Source organism: Stegodyphus dumicola, chromosome 6, assembly GCF_044657685.1.
Source record: "Stegodyphus dumicola isolate Sdum_Otavi_A_Nest chromosome 6, ASM4465768v1".
In the NCBI taxonomy this organism is placed as follows: Eukaryota; Metazoa; Arthropoda; class Arachnida; order Araneae; family Eresidae; genus Stegodyphus; species Stegodyphus dumicola.
Genome location: NC_140773.1, coordinates 25,365,086 through 25,387,569, shown reverse-complemented (window position 1 = coordinate 25,387,569; position 22,484 = coordinate 25,365,086). Strand labels below are relative to the sequence as shown.

At 31.7% G+C, this 22,484-nt stretch overlaps 1 protein-coding gene across 3 annotated transcripts in view; it reads right to left on the bottom strand.

The window, feature by feature from the left end:
- LOC118202807 (uncharacterized) overlaps positions 1-22,484 on the bottom strand; it is a 319,541-nt gene that overhangs the window by 123,974 nt on the left and 173,083 nt on the right. For all 3 annotated transcript variants that reach the window (XM_085818193.1, XM_085818191.1, XM_085818192.1), the window contains exon 2: positions 14,341-14,661. In XM_085818193.1, coding sequence (XP_085674319.1) covers positions 14,341-14,655 — 315 coding nt within the window. In that variant the 5' untranslated portion in view covers positions 14,656-14,661. The remainder of the gene's footprint in view (positions 1-14,340; positions 14,662-22,484) is intronic.

Below are 22,484 nucleotides of genomic sequence, written 5' to 3'. Positions count from 1 at the left end.
AAAACTGCCACTAGAAGTGATCCCTTCATTGACGAGTTTCTGAGAGAAATTGACTAAATTTAAATTAACCTCAAGAAAAACTAGCTCGTTCGACTGCCTGGCAGGGAAGAATTACTAATCGCTTATCGTTTGAGCCACTTGGTTACTGGTCAGGAAATATATGCAAAAAATTAAAACAAATATTCCTTTGTAAAGACTACTGGCAAAAAGAACAACGTACCTTTACATAAAGCAACAGGAAAAAAAAAAAAAAAAAGCAAAGGGTCGTGTGCAAGCAAGTATCGCGCGTTTCTTTTTCATTAAATCATGCATCTTAGTATGCTTAATTAATTTTCGATTGAACATTTTTCATTTGCTTTCATTGAACACTATTAATGCTTTCAGAGAATTAATACTTTACTTTAAAAGGAAATGTTTACTGTTCCACGAAATCAGAAAAATAATGCATTATCAAAGAGAATCTTAATTAATACAGGATTACAATTAATGCACGGAATTGAGCTTTAGAAGTCAGGTATGTAGAAAAATTACTAAGAAAAAGGTAAGGTAGCTTATGACATTTTGCTTGATCTTGAGCTTTTTTGTAAAATGCTTGAGGTCTGTCTACTTAGCTGTGAGATGTTTTAGTAGAGAATTTTGTGAGTAAAATTACCTGTTATTTACCTTACATTCCGACATAACTGCACAAATATCTGTGCGACTAGCCTCTTCGATTAGATTATCTAACTCTTTAGTAAGAGATTCAAATAATTATGGATAAATTACCAATCGTATCAAAAATACTTGTAGAAGGAGCATGGTTTAATGAAACGTTTTTCAATCAATGCTAAATATTGAACTAAAAAATTATGTTTAATAAAATGGAAGTAAGATAAATTTAGTTTCCTTTTTACAATCGTAACTGAGATTTAAAATACAAAAAAAAGGAAGGGTACACCAAATATTATCGCCCTGTATTATATTTAAAGAATATAAATAATGAAGAATCTGCATGTATATATGTTTTTTGCATTGTGGGAAAAAAAGTACCTAGATCCATGAAATTTTGAATAATGTAAAATTTCGAATTTATTTTATTATCTATTTTCTATTTTGTAAAACATTAACGAATTTTTCATTAACGAGTTCGATAATTAAAAAGCGAACATTGGCAACACGGAATAAAATAGTTTCATCTCCAGCGCGTGAGACTGTCTATTCAGAAATTCTAAGGCTATGCTGTTTTTAACATTTTACTGGTGAACTGAATTTTATGCGGAACCTTTTTCACTTCCTTGTACGAAGTAAAAAGGAAGTATTGTAATCGCCAAAAGTTTCAAGCAACATATTTCAACGAAAATATCCATTTTGACCGCTATCGAATGCAATTTAACGATGTTTTTGCGTATATCTGTGCGTAAGGACAGAATAAAAGACACCTTTCCTTCAAAAAAATTATAACACTGCTTTAAAATTAATTCTGAAGAGAATTTTTGGTGGCGTCTGTACCAACGTATGTACGTATGTGCGTACGTACGTATCTCGCATAACTCAAAAACGAGTAGCCTCAGAGCGTTGAAATTTTGTATATAGGACTGCTATAACATGTAGATGTGCACCTCGTATTTTGGTTGGAATCGGCCGCACCAAACGTATAGAAATATATTTATATATATATCCACTCTGTTACCCGGCTCAGTGATCTCAGTATCTTTACTCTTATATGTTTGTAAATTGTACATTTTTTGCTTTAAAAATGATCGAATTATGTTGTTTTTATCTTCCGGTTAAGGTTTTTATGCCTTTCGTAATTCTGGAAGCAATATTTGTCCAATTATCAACAATTTAAAAGCTGTTTAAGTGCGTTTAAGTTTTAAATAACATGGCGGACATATTTGTTTACATTTGAAAGAGCAGAATTGTAGATTTGTTGCCAATCTAGAGAAACTTAGCTTCGCAACAACAAAGATAACGCCTTCATTTATTATTGCGAATTAAATCATGCTTAATCCTTTCTGGAATTTTTGCGAGGAAATAACTGTTTAAGATTTACTTCGTAATTTTTAATGCAGATATTTTGAGTTTTTATGTATTTTTGCCTTGTCGCGAAGTGAGAGCTGAATTAATTGAATGAGAAATACTCAATCGTCTGTGAAAAATTGTTTCTTTTCTGTTTTGTTTGCTTAATTTCTTTCATACCACTTTTTAGCTTTATTATAGTATTTGAATAGAACATGTGGCAACAATAATTTTTCAAATGATATAAATTTTGTGCGTTCAGAGTGTCGTTATAGTAAACAAATATAATGAATTTTAAAGAGTGCATTTATTCTATTGTGGTTTATGCGCTGTCGAAGTAGATTTAATTCAATCCAATCTAAATGAAATTCAAGAAAGAAATGCGTATAATTTAATATTCCGTACAAGGAAGTCATGTGGTGTACACATCAGATTTTTTTCAATGGCATTCGGGCATTAACCAATTTGGGCTTTGGCTAGAAGCAGTGGTCATTTTGTTATGGAGACAGCTAAAACACGTCGCCTTTACCTCCTATGAAAGGGCAGCTAATTTTAAATCCGTGCCTTCTCCGGGATTCGAACCCAGGCCCTTCGGTAGAGCAGTCAGACTCACTAATCACTTTTCCGTTTGGGCTGCGTTTGATATGGCGTAAGCGCCAACAACGTGATATTCAATAAAGTAAAAACACAAAACGTTAATAATGGAAAGATAAAAAATGTTTCATCTCTCTTAGTAAGAAAACTGAATATTGATATGATGAACTGAGAAAAGACTGGGAAAGAAAAAATACTAACTAAATTAAAAAAAATAATTACTAATTACTAAAAAATAATTACTAGGACTAAATTGAAAGCAATATGCCATTAAGCCAATCTATCATAATGCCTTCTTAACAAAAAGGCAGAAAATTGGAAACCCAGAATAGGCTGAATGATCTGACTGAGAATTTTATTTGTTTTTAAAAGTATATTCGTTTACATTTTTTTATTTGTGTAAGAAATAAATGTTTGATTTTATTTTTATTAAAAAAATTATTCAATTTAATACCTAACCATTTTTTATCCGTCTTCCCCTAACCCCATTATTTACATGTAAAGATAGCCTCGCTTAGCGCTGTTTCACATTACGCTCTACTTTGATGGAACGTATCCCCCGCGTTAAGCGGGGTCTTACTGTATATATATATATATATATGTGTGTGTAATAATAAAATTCCATAGTCAAGAATACACTTAAATTTCCAACTGTATGTTCTTTTCATTTTTAATGGCGACGTTCTCTTATTTGAAAGTACGTGGAATTAAATCCACAGCCCCGTAGTCAAGTTGTTTTTCCCGCCTTTTCTACACGTGCGGTTATAGAATGTTCTGGAAATATTTAAAGCGAACTGGATTGGCTGACGAGGCTGACGTCGTTTCTTGGAAGCTCCGCCTTTCCAGAGGCTATAATAAGACTCGCAAGATATGATATATATGTGATCGGGACTTTTTCTTAAATGTCACGATGCAGTAAACTTCATACAAAAAGTTATTAGTAATTATTTTTTATTTACTCCGGAAATATGATTTTATAACTGCTATTTCTCCTGACCAATAATAAATGGATCCTGTTTTTTAAACTTATCGTCTGATAATTTAAGCTACGACTACATTTATGATTCTTCAGCATTCTATTTATTCCGGGCAAAAGCTGGTACATCACACACACACATATATATAATATATATTATATTTTATTTATTGGAAGTTAATTTATCTTTTACACTCTTATATAATTACAATTAGGCCAAAAATACCCAAATTGATGCATATTTTGAACAAAACTCAGTCGATTTCGTAGGCGGTCAGAGATAGTTCAACTTCTTCCGCAGTACATAAGAAAACAAAGGAAAAGGTAAAAGAAAGGATGATTATTTTATTTGAAACTAAATAGACAGAGATATAACCGGATAAAATGTTTTGTATATATGCATTAAATTATCTCCTTTCCATCGAAGAAGCTTTGAAAAAATCACCAAAATTCTGCTTTTTCGTTTACGGTCGGTTTTTATTGGCAATTTAACTATTAATTATTTTCGCTTACGGAATCTGAAATTTTGACTATCTAAAGAATATCTACAAACTACAGAATTCTTTTCAAAAATATAAGTAAGTAACTATTTTAAAATTTTAACTTGAAGTTTCAATTGTTGCAGAATCTTCTCTCTTTAAGATTGATACCAGACACTAAAACGTCTCAGATATTTATCGTTATTGGTTTTTCTTCCTGACGTTTTTGGCTGTTTTTTGTTCGAAAAGACAAGATGTTAACCTAAATGTTTTCCGTTTCCTTAATCTTTACCTTCCTCTTTCAGTGATTTAAGATTCCGAACATTTCTCCTTTTCCGGAAAACAGATCTTTTCCTGGACACTGCACAAGTCGAACTAGAAGGAGGAACAGACGGGCGAGGGGAAGGAAAGGTGGATCTTCTACATTACACGATGGCTGTAAATAAGAGCTCCTAAATCCGAAAACTGTTCCGAGTGGACTCTGGAAAAAGAAACGGAGCAAAAGAAACATACTGTCGGACATTACAAATCCTTCTTCGGGATTCCATTGACCTACAGCCCTCGAACATACGCTGGTCAGTCCGGTAGTCCATCCGCCTTCCCGAGACACTTCCTGGACGTGATAGGGTTCAGAGTTCAAACATCGATTGCCTAGATTGTGGCATGGGATATTCAATGGAATGTTTTTGATGTAGGATTAACTGTAGTAACATATTCCACTGCTAATACTCAAAGATTACTATAAACTGAATTAAGTGCTGAATGCCTAAAATACGCCAAAGAAAAACTGAATTGCTGTGGAAGACATTTGGGACCAAATGATGCTGCCTTAAATTTTGTTCAAATGTCTTGGATGCTTGGCTTTTCTGAAACTCATATTTAAATATACCAGTATTATTAGTCCAAAGAGGCTTTGTCCCTGAAGGACTATTGCTTTCGTTTTGCAGTTTTGCTTTGAAAACTTTAAAAGGCCAAATACTATTGCCCTGTATTATATTTGAAGAAATTAAATAATGAAGAATCTGTATAAATGTATGTACGTTTCTCGCATTGTGATAAAACAACGGTACCTAGAGCCAGCCAATTTTGAATGACGTAATCCTATTGCGAATATGGACATCTGAAAGCCCAAGCTTAAACACTCCACAGAAAAAAAAAAAAAAAAAAAAACTTTTTATCTTAGGTTAGGTTATTTAATTACGGCAAAGCCTCGAGGGCTATCTGCCTGAGGGGAGGGATGCCTTCGTGGGGGACTTTCTAAGGGAAACTGGCTCGTATACACGTTACACATGGGGCAAACCACGAAAACACCCATGCAGCCAGCCCGTTCGCGGGTTTCGAACTTCGGACCGAACTACCAGTGTTCAGCGACTTTATCGCTCGGCCGCTGGTGGGCCTTTTTATCTTAAGCTCCCGGAAATTCTAAATATATGGTCATTTTAAAATTATTTTGCGACGTTGCTGTTGAACTGAATTTTATGGTTTAAGTGTAAAGAACATGATATTTAATAAATAAAGGTAACACACAAAACGTTAAAAAAACGCTTTTTAGACGTAATTTAAAATCTGAAACCTTTGAGATTTTTTTTTTTTTTTTTTTCTTTTACATGGGAAAGTCCGTGAAAATTCCCACATACGGAAACTATTTGCATACTTTTTAGACGATTTTCATTGTATTTACAGTAATATTTTACTTAAAATGTTTGTGTTTTAAATGTTCTCTTTTATAACCCTTGTATTCTTTACTACCTTTCTACACCATAGTTTCCAAAGACAATAAATACTTTTGTAATATTGGAGGAGGTATTTTATCCCATTCCTCTTGAACAGCTTTCCAAAATCCAAAGATGGCAGTAGATAAACGTTTAGGCAATCCCCTTTTTAAAAGTACAGAAGGACAAATATATATGGGTTACATATGAGGGACAAAAATATATCAGGACATTTACAAGGGATATGAGTGAAGGGTATAGGTTTTATACTCGTTTCTTGTCCCATTTTTCCATGAAATTTACAGTGGATATTGACGTGTAGCTAATTGCTTTCACTTGATGCATTTCTACTGATTGAGAGAGCTGTGGATAAAGAGAAGATATTTCATATTTGAAAATTGGGTATAAATTATGTCCCTGATAGTATGTGGAGTTTATCTTAAAATTATTATCCACTCTCTTTATTTTTAATTTGCCTTTATTTATAGGAAAAATCCGCAACAATCACGAATCCCTTTGAAAAAGTTTCTTCAGATTTCTTTGAATCATATTTTAAGATTTATTTCTCGTCTTTGATAATAATAAATAGATCTCTTCTTGTTCCAATCATTTAAATATGCCTAAGGTCCAAAGATGTATATCTACTGTCATATACAGTAGATATACTAAAGATGTGTATCTACTGTGATAACATTTTGCTATTTTTTCCCAGCTAGGACAGTACCTAATAATGAGATACAAACTGTATGGATTGCCAGAATAATGACATTTATGTGTTGTGTTTAGTAGTTTTTCATGTAGAAACAACTGAACCTAAATGAACTTGTTTAGTTGATTTTATACTTAAACCCTTTTAATTGTAGAAAATTATGCTAATTGGTTTGGTAAATCCTCGGAGTTTAATTTTAATAGTTTAATGTTAATCTGCTTCAAGTATACAAGTCATTATGAAAAATAATCATCCAATTCATAAATGACTTTCATTCAGCAGCATATACTGCATATTTTTCTTTTAGATGAATGTGCTTTATGTTATAGTATTGAGACGAAGGTTTTCTATTAGTAAATTTTTATCCTCCTTTTTAATCATTCTCCATTTTTTAACATAACTTTTTATCCTTCTTCATTTTCGGTAAATGATGAATAATTCCACTTGTGTTGCATTGAAGCATTCGCTATTATTGCTTACGAGGTACAAATTAAAAAATTCTTTAAAACAGAAAGAAAAAATAAAAATGAATTTTTGCCCTACTAATTTTAGAATATAAAATTTTCTCCCAACCCATTTTATACCTCCATGTCTTTATTATTATACTTATTACTGTGATGCTTTCTGCAAATATTTCATGCGGCAAGTGGTAGTTTACGCGTTTATTGCCCACCAGTGGACGAGGGGTAAAATTGCTGAACACTGCTAGTTCCAACCTGGGTCTGATTCCAAGCGAACGAGCTGGCTGCATGGACGTTTTCGTGGTTTTCCTCGTGTGTAACGTGTATAGGAGCCAGTTTCTCTTAGAAAGTGCTCCACGAAGGCATCCCTCTCCTTAGGCAGATAGCCGTAGTGTGGTTTGCCTTAATCATCTGCCAAACTAAACCATCTCCGCTGTGATAATAGAAGACAAAACACATCAAGCCATCTTACGAATGAAAAGTAAAATAGTAAGTAAAGAATAGCCTTAATGTACTTTGCCATAATAATAAACTAAACTACTCGTTTATTACTTCATTCGCCGCCTTGTAAAATGTGATATGATATTAAAGTTTTCCAATATCTTTTGAATTAGATACAAGCGCCATCTGTTTTAAATCCGAGGACGCAGGTAACTAAACCAAAGTGACTGCTGTTCATGGGAGTTTACTGTTTCAGTATCACTCCTCCCTCTCTACCACTCATACTGGAATAAAATTTGCTAAGTCCTTCTTAGTAGCCTCGAACTTCGTCACCTTTCACCATTTATTTATATATTAGTTTTGTAATTTATTCCGTAACTGAAATATGCAAAAATTTATTCATTCATCAAAAGATTTTGCCATTTATACTTTTTGTTTATACAAAACAAAAGGAAATTAAAAATACAGAAATCTTGAACAGTTTTAAAATTAAATATTTATTAATAAACTATTTTGTTAAATATAACTTAACGAAACAGCAGCATTCAGTTTCATGCAACATAAAAAATGATAACATGGAAATAAATTGTTTACAGAAATTACTCTTAGAAATTTTGAAGGGAAAAAGTGTTCTGCAAATTTTTATTCTCATCAAAAATAAGTATGATTATTTTTTCTCATGATCTAGTTAAAGTATTTTTTATCCACGCGATAATGAGTTTAATCTTTACTAAATTATCGCAAATGTTTAAATTAATTTTTGAAAATTCTGGAATAATGTAAATCTTGTTCGAGAAAGATTGTTTAAGGAAAATATTTTTCTTTAAAAAGTGTTATTTTTTAAGCCATAATACGAAAAGAAAATTTCTTTTAGGATCGCAAGAAAGAAGATTTAGAAGGGAAAAGAATACAGATGTCTAAAAAACATTTAGACAATAAACATAACGAGTAGGGAAAAAGCTCTCTGAAAGAATTAGCAAAGGTGTAACATGTTATCAAATCTATAACTTAATATTTTTGTCAGTTAAATCTGTGTTGCCAAAATACACCTTCAAATTAACATGCGAAATTCTGCGCTAATCCCAAAGTAGGTAAAAAGGTTTTTTTTAAATATTTTAAAATTTAACAAATGCTTTAATAATCAAGAATAAAGCATATATTCCATTTGAATTTTTTTTCCCTTTTTCCCCACTTCTATAGTAAAATTTCCATTACTCTTATACGTGACTATTATTTAAAATTCTTTCTTCCAAACACACTAGACAATAAAATTTCAACGATTTATCAAAAAGCAATTCATATATATAAGATATAAATATATATAAACAATAACATATAAATAGATATTGACAACATTTGCTATATTTAACACAATAAAAAAAGGATAACAAAATATTTAAAAGAATTCCTTAATCGGATGGTCACAGATACAGTTTTTACACTTATTTTGAGATATTATTCTCCCTTTAAAATTTAGATAAAGCAAATAATTTAATTGGAACTTGCCTACTTAATCTTATTTTTGCTTTCTAAGTCTTTGAAAGAATAGTAAATAGAATTATATAGTTATTAAAAGAAAAATTACGCTTAGAAAATTAAATATATTACGATTAATGTAATATATATTGTTTAAAATTTTTAACTCGTTTTGAGAAAGCTCTTTAAATTTCTTCTTTGAATAAAAAAAAAAAAAATTTAATAGACGAAATATTATACAAAAATTACATTTAGAAATTTTGGAATTGTGAAAATTATTATCACATAAGCGTAATAATTTCAACGTAGTTAGTTAAATTTACTTTACTTTCAACAAGCGAAACTTAAATTATTATTTCCGCTATATACAGATAAATACATAATCGAAAGAACGGGCAACTAGATGAATGGGTGAAACCTGCCGTCATGCTTCGCTTGCACTTTAAAGAGACTGTCGAAGAAGGTTTCCCCCTTCAATATCAAAGACACGCACTCTTAAGGAAGCAGATAAAATGTGCTATAAAAGTATGAAAGAAGTATAAAACATACTTTATTTTGTCTTTTTGTTACAAGAAAGAGATGTCTTTATATATAAAAATATAGTTAATAGCAAAATATTTCATTGATGTTGCATTAAAAAATGAGAGAAGCGAAGGAAAACGCAAAGGTAAATTGCCTAAAAAGGAGTTTGTTATCTGAAGTATCAAATAAATATCTTCAAAGTATTTTAACATGAAAATGAAAAATACGATAAAGTTTTTAAAATTATTTTGTTGTAAAAAGGTTTTAATATTGGATTTCTTTTTGCAAAGAAACAACGATTTATTTATTTTTTAAGCAGTGAAAAGATAATCGAAATTTTACTTTTATCGATTTACTATTTTAGGAAATCCAGTGAAAACTTCACAGATATTTTATTAAGCTACTATAAAAAAAAGTGTTTATGGAACTTGTTTAGAATTTTATTTTATTTTTAACACATGACTATAAAAATAACTCGTAATGGTTTTCTTAATTAATCTAAGAATATATAAAACAGAATAGTAGTCATTTTACTTTGATCAGATAAAACATTTTATAAATGTGGGAAAAATTTTAAATACTCCATTAAATTACATTTTAAGCATTTATTGAGTTATTAAGAATTTTATTCCAGTGCATACAATTTGTAATCCTGTTACTAATCCTCCAGTATGTTTACTGCAGTTATTGCTGATGATAGTTTACACAATTTACTGTAATCTACTGAAAGGTATTTAATACTTTATTTGCTAAATGTTTTCAGTTTTTTATATTTCTGAAAACGGCAAAGCACACGACAGCTATTTGCCAAAGACAAGAGATGATTTTATGGAGGACTTTCGAAGGAAAATTGGATAGTATTAAATAAATCAGGTAAAAATCGCTAAAACACTCATCCAATAACAAGAATCCAATAGTCAGAATCCGAAACAGATAATGCCGTTGAAGTTACCAGTGTTCATCGGCGCTATCCGCTCGGGGTCGGATTAGATAAATAGTTTTTTAAATTACGCAAGTCTTTTTATTAATCTTTTAGAAAGAATTCTCACATAAAAAATAATTTATAATCAATGTTTCGAACTGCAGTTTCAACAATTCCGTACAGACCTCGTGATGAAATGCACTTTCAAACTACAACTTTCTTCTACCTTGCACTAAAATATCTCTTCTCTTAAATGTTTATTAAATTTCAGATATGATATACCTTCTGAATACTAACTGTGCCTTTAACTATGAAAACAAGTTCTTTTATTTTCAGTACCTTTTTCCTGTGAAATAATCAGGTCAATTTTTAATTCCTTGTACGAAGTAAAAAGGAAGTATTGTAATCGCAAAAAGTTTCAGGCAGCATATTTCAACGAAAATATCCATTTTAACCGCTATCGAATGCAATTTAACGATGTTTTTGCGTGATATCTGTACGTAAGGACAGAATAAAATACTCTTTTCCTTCAAAAAAATTATAAAACTGCTTTAAAATTAATTCTGAAGAGAATTTTTCGTGGCGTCTGTACGAACGTATGTATGTACGTACGTATCTCGCAAAACTCAAAAACGAGTAGCCTCAGAACGTTGAAATTTTGCATATAGGACTGCTATAACATGTAGATGAGCACCTCGTATTTTGGTTGCAATCGGCCGCACCAAACGTATATAAATATTTGCAGCAATTGCGCAAGTAATAATAACTTGTATTCGCACTAAATGGATTTAAGTTCATACAATATTTATATATATATATATATATCCCCTCTATTACCCGGCTCAGTGATCTCAGTTTCTTTACTCTTATATGTTTGTAAATTATACATTTTTTGCTTTAAAAATGATTGAATTATGTTGTTTTTATCTTCCGGTTAAGGATTTTATGCCTTTAGTAAATCTGTGTGCAATATTTTTAGAATTATCAGCAATTTTAAAGTTCTTTAATTGCCGCTAAGCCTGTTTATAATGGCTGCCATTGATGTTTACATTTGAAACAGGAGACTAGTGGATATGTTGCCAATCTAGAGAAACTTAGCTTCGCAACAACAAAGATAACGCATTCATTTATTATTGCCAATTAAATCATGCTTAACTCTTTCTGGAATTTTTTCGAGGAAATAAGCGTTTGAAATTTACTTCGTAATTTTTAATACAGATGTTTTGAGTTTTTATGTATTTTTGCCTTCTCGCGAAGTGAGAATTGAATTAATTAAATGAGAAATACTCAATCGTCTGTGAAAAACTGTTTCTTTTTTGTTTTGTTTGCTTAATTTCTTTTATACATCATTCGAGCTTTATTATAGTATTTGAATAGAACATGTGGCAACGATTAGATAATTCTTTAAATGATATAAATTTTGTGCATTCTGAGTTATAATATGAACGAAATATAATACTGTTAAGTAAACCTAGCGCCAGAGTGTCGCTATGGTAAACAAAGTGAATTTTAAAGAATGCATTTATTCTATTGTGGTTTATGCGCTGTCGGCGAAGTAGGTTTAATTCAATCTAATAAGTTTAAATAAAATGCAAGAAAAAATGCGTATAATTTAATTTTCCGTCAAGGAAGTCATATGTTGTACACATCAGATTTTTTTTTTTTTTTTTTTTTTTTTTTTTTTTTTTGTACAGTAATCATCACGAAAATCAAAGATTAATTCACACTATCAAACGAAATTATTCATATTTATGTCAATTTATTTAATACTAGTAAGACCCCCCCCCGATTCTCCAACGAATCGAATAAGCGATCACGTGAGACTCATTACAGTATGAATTGCATGGAATGATAGTGGAAGATGAAAAAATAAAGAATAAATCCAGTTTTAAAGTTGCATACACATTATAAGACTTAACGAAAACGAAATCAAATAATGTTAAATAAAGATTAAACAAAGTGAGACCAATTATTTTATGGTTTTATTTTACAACAAAACTCAAACTTTGCGCAACAGTGAGCGGAAAAGTTAACAAAATAAATCAACTCATAAAAATTAATCAAAAACTTCACCTTTGCCCGATGTTTCGGGTAATTTATTATTAAGCATTGTTAACCGCTCCTAAACATCAATGAACATATTGCAATATAACATCATGCAATAGTATTGTTAAGCATTGTTAACCACTCCTAAACATCAATGAACATTTATCAGCTGAGTGCATCCACGTGACACACACATTTTGTTCACTCTCTTCACCTTTTCTAATATAAGATTACAACCTCATTAAATACAGTGTCACTTAAATTTCTTTTATACGTTAAGAATTTCCTATACATCACTTTTAAGTATAGCGCTCACACAAAAAATACATGAGCAGAATTTATCGTTGCTTCACTTGAAGATATGTAACCTATTTAATTACATATTGGAATGTGCTCACAATAGTATTTATCAAAATCATAATTCTTTCTGTGCAAATGTGCCTTTTCTTTGGAGGATGAAACATGCATAACAATTGAGTACCTTAAATCCGTTAGAGCTCTTATGCAATATACATGTTTCATATTAGAGGAATAAGTGCAAGAATCATATTTTTCATGTAAAAAGCGAGATTTGACCTGTCGTTTCAAGCAAATGAAGTGCACATGCTGCAAACCAGCATTTTCTTTTCATTCACATTTTTAGAATACCCCTTTTCATTGCATATTTAGAATACTATTTCCATATATTCCTAATCATTTTCATTTTTAATAAGCAGAGTAACAAAGTATTGTAAATAGATTCGGATATAACGCTTCGGATAAATCAGCAATTTTCAATGTATCTGTAATAGCTCAGTAAAAGGAAATAATTAGTTTAAAGTATTTGAAATGTTTCACGATGTTAGTTTCAAGATGAGTCGAAAATTACATTTCATAGATATTATTTTAATTTTAAAAAAAAATTTAAATTGATGAATTTATTAAGTGTAGTACATTTTTTACATATAATTGAATATCTCTGCACTTGTATTATTGTAACAAAAATTGCTGAATTTTTGCGTCTTTTTTTAATATTATTTTCACTATGTTATTTATTTTTATTGGGAATATTATTAAGTGTCATTTACTTTGAGCATAAAATATTTGTGAATAATATTAAATATAACTGGTATCTCAAAATTGAATAATTTCAGGAGCTACTGTATCATACTACCTCAGAATGTCATAAAGAACAAATTGCCCAATAGCAGACTGGAAAACTGTATCCCAAACCTTTGAAAAATCGCATATTACAGCCTTTAACAAAAACGCATCATTGAAAAATACTGTTTTATCTGAAAAATTATATCTGAATCTATTAACATTGTTTTGTTTCATTCACACGTATCACACATATTTATATTTAATTAGTGTAACTGAATCATATATTTATAGGCGAGTATTAAATATTATGCTTCATATGCAAATACTTTATTTGTCGGGGGGAGGAAAAAAAGCTGTCCAATAAACTTAAATATTTAAAATTTAAATTTAAATTTGTTGACTAATTAAAGCTCAAAATTTGCAAATTAATATACAAAAAACTGGCAGTACTTATGGGTTACATAATATACCTTACAACAGGCTTTAATTTTTAATATATTTTAAAATATCATCTCTACTTCAGTTTTGGGCCTTTAACGTTTGTAAGTTAATGTTCCCGACCGTTTAAACGGACCTTTTAAGTGACATATACCATTTTAGTAATTCAGTAACTAAAGTACGTATATAACGTACGCAGACAGCTAAATGCGAACTGTATAATCAATGGATTTTAAACGGTTTAGTGTATAGGAATATTAGGAAACTGGAGAATAAGGAATGATCCAGATTTCGAAGGGAGTATTTTCATCATTTCAAGCGCCGCACTTTGAGTATCGATTTTCGTACGAAACTTAGTGCTCGGTCTCCATTCTCGGAGACATGAGCCGGACTGCTTGTCTCCTCCCACCACTTTCACCACTACCATCTCACACAGAGTTTCTAAAAGTAGAAGAGGTATAAAATTTGAAAGGTTTTACGCACCGTGGGCGAGTAGAATGCGGACTGCTCAGCGGAGAGCGGCAGGAAGCCTTGTTCGGAGCCGTATGCGGCGGCGGCTGCAGCAGCGGCCGCCGCGGTGCCGTATACGTTTAGCGGGAGGCCTGAAGCGGCCAGACGCTGATACCCAAGCAGTTGGGCGTCGTACTGGCATGAGCAGACCGTCTGTCCCGTCAAGGGATCCGTGAGCACCGGACGTCCTGATTCGCAGCACGGCTGACCTCCAGTGGATCCACCGCCCGTTCCGCCGCCGGTGGGCGCCGTGCCTCCCGATAACGGCTGCCCGGACTGTCCGGCCATTAACAGCTGAAAAGACAAAAAAGAGAAAAAAAGATTAGCATCTTACTCTTGATGATATCCCAACTTCCGCTATACCTCTCACCACACACACACACACACATACACATACACAAACATGCATGTAACAGTACTGCGAAAATCAATGGTTGAACAGACACGGAAATAATCATACTAAAATACCTACCTTATTCAAAGCACGTATCCATTGTTTAAGGATGGGGGATGCCTATGATCTGATAAAAATTATCACTCGGCTTAGGTTATTTTATCATTGTTTTTTATAACTACTTATCATGCATTATTTAAACCTTGTCATTTATTTATTATAAACTAGCATCAGCCTGTCACATTATGGTTTGAAAACGCAGTAAATGTAGATAGCTTACTTAAAAGCCCCTGTTATATACTTCCATTAGCATATTTTATACTTGTGGGTGATAAATAAAGGGAAATAACTTATGATCAAAGTTTTACAGTAAGTAAAGGATTCAAAAAGTATAAGCAGATCACCATTGAAAAGAGATTAAAAAGAAATCAATATTTAAGAAACAGGGAGTGTATTCTAGATGGCTCTATATGAATAACTTAAAACTGAAGTATATTGTGATTATTACTGCTGTACTTAAGATTAAAGAGCATTTTATTTAATGCGCTGAGAGTTTTAGTCAGTAATGATTAATAATGATGACATTGTAACGTTGCCTGAACTTTTTTTGTAAATATAACAATGCTCTTTTTATTTACTTTCCATATCGTTACATTTTATTATGGTTTTATATATATAGACAGATATAGATAGATGGATAAATATACTTAAGTGTTCCGTCTGTTATTGTTATGATTTATTAGATTTTATTATTTCTCTCTCGTAGATTTTTTTTATTTGTTTATTCCATTGTATAAAAAAAAAAAAAAAAAAAAAAAAAGCTTCTCAAAATTTTAAGAATTTGAGCAATTTGAAAAATTCAAATATTTTTTATTGCTAACGTCGTAACGAAAAAATGCTTTCTATTAACTACTACTATCTGTTATAAGGAGTGTGAGATTAAAGATTAATCAATGATTTTGTACTTACGGATTAGTCAAAGATTCTATATTTAAGGATTGTTGTGCAAAAAGGAATCTGTTTTCAAGTTAAAATACTTGCGATATTGTTATTTGGACTTGAAAATAACTTTACATCAAACTGATAGCTCCCACGAATTCGCAACTGTAAACAGATGAGAGTCCCAAATGAACAATGTATGTACTAAATGAGAGTCTGGTGTCAGGCTCTGTTATTCATAGTTGGCCTAAAAAGGTTTAGCTGTTTAGCTGTAATGTGTGTGTGTGTGTGTGTGATTATGGCAAAGCCTCGAGGGCTATCTGCCTAAGGGGAGGAATGCCTTCGTGGAGGACTTTCTAAGGGAAACTGGTTCGTATACACGTTACACATGGGGAAAACCACGAAAACGCCCATGCAGCCAGCCCGTTCGCGGGATTCGAACCTCGGACCGAACTACCAGTGTTCAGCGACTTTACCGCTCGGCTGCTGGTGGGCGGTTTAGCTGTAAGTTATCATTTTTATGAAAGAACGAAAAAGATTGTAAATATGCTAATCAAATCGTACGGTTTACTCGTGCGGAATTAAAAAAAAAAAAAAAAAAAAAAAAAAAAAAAAGACCGTCATAAGATAGCTTAAATTGTCTGTCAGATCATTAAGTAAATTTACAGAATATTTTTATAAATGATATATGAATAATGTCATACTATATTTTACTACTAAAATACAGTGAGAATATTATAACTTATCGTTGTAACAAGCTATACTTCAGTTTAGTTAGCTCCTAATAATTAATGAAACATATGTTCATCTTAATGTCATCATTCATTCATCATTGTGATTATGGCAAAGCCTCGAGGGCTATCTGCCTAAGAGGAGGGATGCCTTCGTGGAGGACTTTCCAAGGGAAACTGGCTCGTATACACGTTACACATGGGGAAAACCACGAAAACGCCCATGCAGCCAGCCCGTTCGCGGGATTCGAACCTCGGACCGAACTACCAGTGTTCAGCGATTTTACCCCTCGGCCGCTGGTGGGCCTCATCTTAATGAAAAATCGATCTGTTTATATGCTGTGTAAGTTTTGAAAGATTTAGCCCTTTTCCTGTCAAATCAAACCAAATCTCAATCATTTCTACTGAGATTTCTAATACTACAATTTATTTTAGCATTTCCGAAATACGATATGTTAAGAACATATATGGCATACATCATTTGCTGAATTCTGCATATAAAACTCATCGAGTAGTGAAATTTCAGGACCTTTTCGTGAAAGATCGAAACGTAATAAATAAACAATAGTTCATTTAATCCAAAAACCAAGCATCATGTTAACTAATTTCTGTAAATAACATTGTTTTTTAATTAATTTAATTAAAACAACAACGTTATTTATAACAGTAACTGCCAAATTTAAAATTTTCAGAGTTTAATTTCTAAAGATCTCTAATCCTGCTTAGGATAATATAGTATGAATCTAAAATTATAGAAAGAGTTTTAACAAAAAACAAATTTATGAACTGTAACAAATGTGACTCACTACAAATCACATTCAAAGTGCAGAGCCAGCGGCCGAGCGGTAAAGACGCTGAACACTGGTAGTTCCGTCCGAGGTTCGAATCCCGCGAACGGGCTGGCTGCATGGGCGTTTTCGTGGTTTTCCCCATGTGTAACGTGTATACGAGCCAGTTTCCCTTAGAAAGTCCTCCACGAAAGGCATCCCTCCCCTCAGGCAGATAGCCCTAGCGTGCTTTGCCATAATTAAATACACACACACTCAAAGTGCAGAGATTCTTGGGAAACTTCAGTATGCGATTCCAAGTCACGTTCTAGCTAATGTACTGAGAGATCGGGATGTTATTTTTTGCATTTTAGGCAGGACATTCAGTTTATATAAATGTTTAAAAGGCAGTACATTATGTTTAAAAGTTTATATAAAGCATTTATTTACACTGTCATACATTTTAATTTAAGTGCATATATGCAGATCTATCTTTTCCTTTGAAGAACATAGTTTAATAGCATATGTATTAGTGCTCTAATTTCTCTCTCTGTATATGTATAATCACTTATGATTTATAGCTGCTTTCCGAAATAGTAATCAGAAAGTTTGTATTGCCACAAATATTTATATAATTTAATTCGCTTTGCGTCAAAAGTTTTCGTCATGTTTCCACCTTGCGCGCACCGTTTAAAACATTCTGTTGCGTAATTTAATTCCATTTTTAATATAGAGCTTTTATAACATTTGGAAACTACTGTGAACCGAAAATTCTAAGAATTTCACGTTAAATTTTTATTTTATTTGGATTGGAGTTTAAAAAATGCATTTTATTAAAAAAAATCTGTAATGTTTTCGTGCTACAATTTTTTAATATGAAAATATTCATCAGAATTTTGGTTCAGTTAGAAAATAGTGCCCATGTAAAGAATTCCGTCAAATTTCAAGTATGCACCATTAGCCATTTTTAAAATATCATGCGCGCAAGGCGGAAACGTGACGAAACATTTTGTCAGAGAGCGGATTAAATTACAAAAATATTTGTGGCAACACAAACTTTCTAGTTACTAATTTCCAAAGGAGCTATATTATATAGTCAGCTGTAAAATGTCGGAACTAATTGCTTTTAAATTAAATAAAATATCCTAACTCTTCCAACAGTCACATATTCGAAAATCATAAGGAGTTTAAGGTGTATGAGACCCCTTAAACCTGACTGTTTCTGGGATTTCTCCCATGTGATAAAAAGTACAAGCCAGTTTTCTTTAAAACTCTTATATGGAGACATCCCTTTAGGCTGATTTGCCATATTGCAAAAAACAAACAAGCAAAAGTAACATACATTTAAATTACATTACCGTTAGTTTTCCCCGTGTATATTCTAAGTCCAGTAGGATGATAATTTAAGAATTTAAAAATAATGAAATAAAATTACACGTTGAACATTTATTTTGAAATCACAAACTAGTTTCATTTCCTTTAAAGGATTTAAATAAAAATAAAAAGCTCAAAAGTGAAATCTGATAGCTTAATTTGGAAAAAAAAATTTCAAGGTGATATTAATTTAAAAATTAGGTGTTTAAAAATTAGTCATTTCTATTTTTTTATGCTAATCATGAGTTATCCACAAAAAATTGTTTATCAATGTAAACGCTTAAAAACCATTATCATTATACACACCTAAAAAAACCTGCCAGTGCAGAGTAATTATCCCAAATAATTCTGCCCCAATTAACTTTGTTAAACGGGTTTCTGTTACTTTTGCAAATATAATTAGTCAAGATTACAATAATTAATATATGAGATTCATTTTTAATAGCATTATACAGATTATTATAATTTAATTTCACATTTTCCGCTTATTCTTAGAAGCACCTTCTAGCGAACTTGTAAAGGTTTAGCATCTTTTTATTATTACATTCTATTACTATAAAAAAATAAGAAATAGAGATAGATACACTAACAGATAGATGTAAACAGAAATATAGATTCATGTGAACTTAAAGGGATCATGTGAAATTACATTTTTTTTACACACACATGTTTTCGAATCATATTTATTTATAAGTTTATAAAAATGGACAACTATGTAACTTTAAAATGTTCACAATTTTAATTATTACAAACACTAGAATTTTTTTCTTCAAAAGTTTTCATATTTCTTATAAAAAATAGTAGGTATTTGAAACTTCCATTCTATTGCGTATTTATTATTGCAACAATAGATAGAAACAGTGAAGGGCAAACTTTTTCAAACAATTAATTCCAAACATTATCATATATTATTTTATTAATAAAAGTTTTATAAATATTTTAAAATAAGATTATTTTTATTTTTATTTATTTATTCGCCATTTTATGAATGAAGAAATGTGTTTTCTCATTCCACTTATATACATCCCAACACTACAAATTGTCCATTGTCAAAATCATTCTTTTATTTGTATAATGAATGCGTTAAGTTTGAATAAATTAAAATAGGTAATGAAGCTTTGCGGATGTCCTAAATTTACTCTACTGTCTTTGTAAGCAAAGAACAAAGGAAATTCTATGTAAATTTGAACAAATTTACTTTGCTGTATAAATCAAAAGAATACTTTTAATTTCCCGCTGTACATAAAAACGACAGAAAAGTAGGATTTTGCACGGATTTTTGTTATTCACTTTAAATGTTTTAAAGCCATTATTTACATAATAGATGCTAGGTGCATTCGATTGTTCCAAAGAAAAACCTCGCCCGAAACAATGCTGCGAAGAGCAAAATGGTGATTTTTATGACATATCATGATAATGTTATGACCATAAAAAGAAACTGTAGCCTTTCGAACTACACCTTATTAATTCTATGAAATATTTTAGATCAAAAGAAGGAGATAAAAACTTTGGACAGCAAGACAAGAATCAGGGCATAAGCATATAAAACGTGCTTCCTTGAAAGTGAAAGTTCTTTTCAACAGTTTTTTGAAGGAAACTACTGTACAATTTACAAAGCTGATTTATTATCTTAAAGATAATAACTGCATCATTTTTTGCGAATGCCATATCACCTTCAATCTTTATATAAAATTATCATTTAGGTTTTATGAGACATAGCCAGTTTGGATCAGTTTTATTTCAACATTAAAGACGGAGTCTTATATGTTTAGGGGAAATTACTAGATATTTTGATAATTTTTAGTAGTTTCTTGAAGATAAGATAAAGTTCTAGGAAAATCTTTCTAAAATTCGCCTTTTTGTCTCAATTTAACCTTGGAAGAACCAGGTTTCAAGCGGAATGCTGGTGAATACTTATGATTGCGTTTGATTTCTTTCTGGAATGATCTCTGTCAATGTGTTTGAAATATTTTATTACCAAAATAATAATAACAATAATCTAGAGGAGGTACATTTTCCTCACCTTTATTATACACCATTTTCAAACTTGATTATCAAAATTTGATATGAATTACTTTCACGTATCCTCTATAAAAAGTCAGATCATAAGCAAATGTGTTATACTTCTCAAAATAGCAGGTAGCAATTTCAATTTTATGACCATATTATAACCCCCTCTTGTTTTATATGATGAGAGATTTCATAAATTTCCGGTATGCTTTGAAATGCCAGAAAATAAATCAAGAAAGTAAACAAACAAGCAAAAAAGCACAAAATTCGTGTATATGGCGAGATATTATACAGGAAAGAAAATCGCTTTAGGACAGATATTTCTAGTCATAGCTTAAAGAACTAGTCGTAGCATGACCAGACAGGTCAATGTAGCATTGTAGGTTTATGAACCCTTGTCATCACAAAAAATTCATATTTGATCTAGAGCATATGCGACATTTATGACATCAAATTAATGTCACAAAATGTTATTACAATGGCAGTTTTATATTGACAGTTTATATTCTTCAATCGAACAGGAGCAACAGAAGCAAGTGTCACTGCTCCATTATTTAAGGGATTAAAATAAGTCATTGAAATTCGATGATTAATCTACTCTAATCAAAAGATCACGTTTTCAAACACAAGAGCTGAATAACTTGTTTAAAAAGTAATCTAAACAGTTGGACAGTTAGATTTTATGCTGTCAAATGACAGCATAAAGTGCTTGTGCATTGTCAGACCATGCAGTTACAAAAGGGAAAAGAAATAAAAGGTGTCCTGCCTCCACAACAAAATGCGAATTCAGATGGAATGTAGAACATACGAAAGTGGATTAGATCATCCATTTATGCTTAGAACATCAGCATCCTTATTCCATATCATGCAGCAGTGCTTTTTAAGCGCAACATTAAGATTCATTTTTTAGAAGTAATTACAGAAGTCTTTTGCCTTTTATTGCCACTAAAAAAAGAATCCTCACAATGCTTTTAAAAATAAAACATGCCAAACGTCTGACTTCTGCACATCTGAAGGCGTTTTCGAAACTTCTTTTTCTCTTGATCCCCGTCTTCATGCGTGTAAAAATGGGTTCCTAAAGACCCTCCCCCGCCATTAGACGAAACCGAGAGTTTATAATTACCGTAATTAAAGATTTCTCCGGGAGGATGTGAATTGGGGGAGGGCGGAGACCATTTCCACTTATCTCCAGATTTCATCCGTTTGGAAGCGTTGCCTAAATCGGTCCTCTGAATGTTATTGTCTTTGCAGTCATCTTCACCACCCCCTCACCACCACAGAAGGGCGGCGATTAACGGTCTCTTTATAATGGCCCTAAATGAAGAGCCTGTTCTCGGTTATGATTCACGGTGTTTAACATAAATATGGTCATGTTCTCCTGGCTGCTGCGAGCAGGGTGCCAGCAGCCCATTCTGGGCTCATAACACCGTTTTAAAGGAGCATCAATGAGGAAATTTAATCATTATTTAAAGGTAGGATGTCCAAAAGTGAAAAATGTTCCACCTGAGGGCTTTTTACTGTAGAAGGTAGCTGTCTAATTTGCTGTAAATGGATCTGAAGATTTCGAAAGTGGGTATAAATTGGGGAAAACGAAGGGCTGAGAATTTTTCCTAGGCACGAACACTTAGGTTAAAAGATGAAGTTAATGTCCTTGGTAATGGATGCCAGGATAATTACTTTACATACTTCACTGAAACTTATTTCAGCATTCCAAAATTTTCTATATTTGGGTGAAGTAACCTATCTTGCAAATAAGACATCGATATGTTTAACTTTCAGGCATTAAATTTTAACACTCCTGAACAGAGGAAAGCATTCCTTATTTTTTTCTTTAAGATTATGTGAGCCATCCCTTCTGAGATATCAATAATTGAGTAGCTTTACTCGAATCCCTTTCCTGCA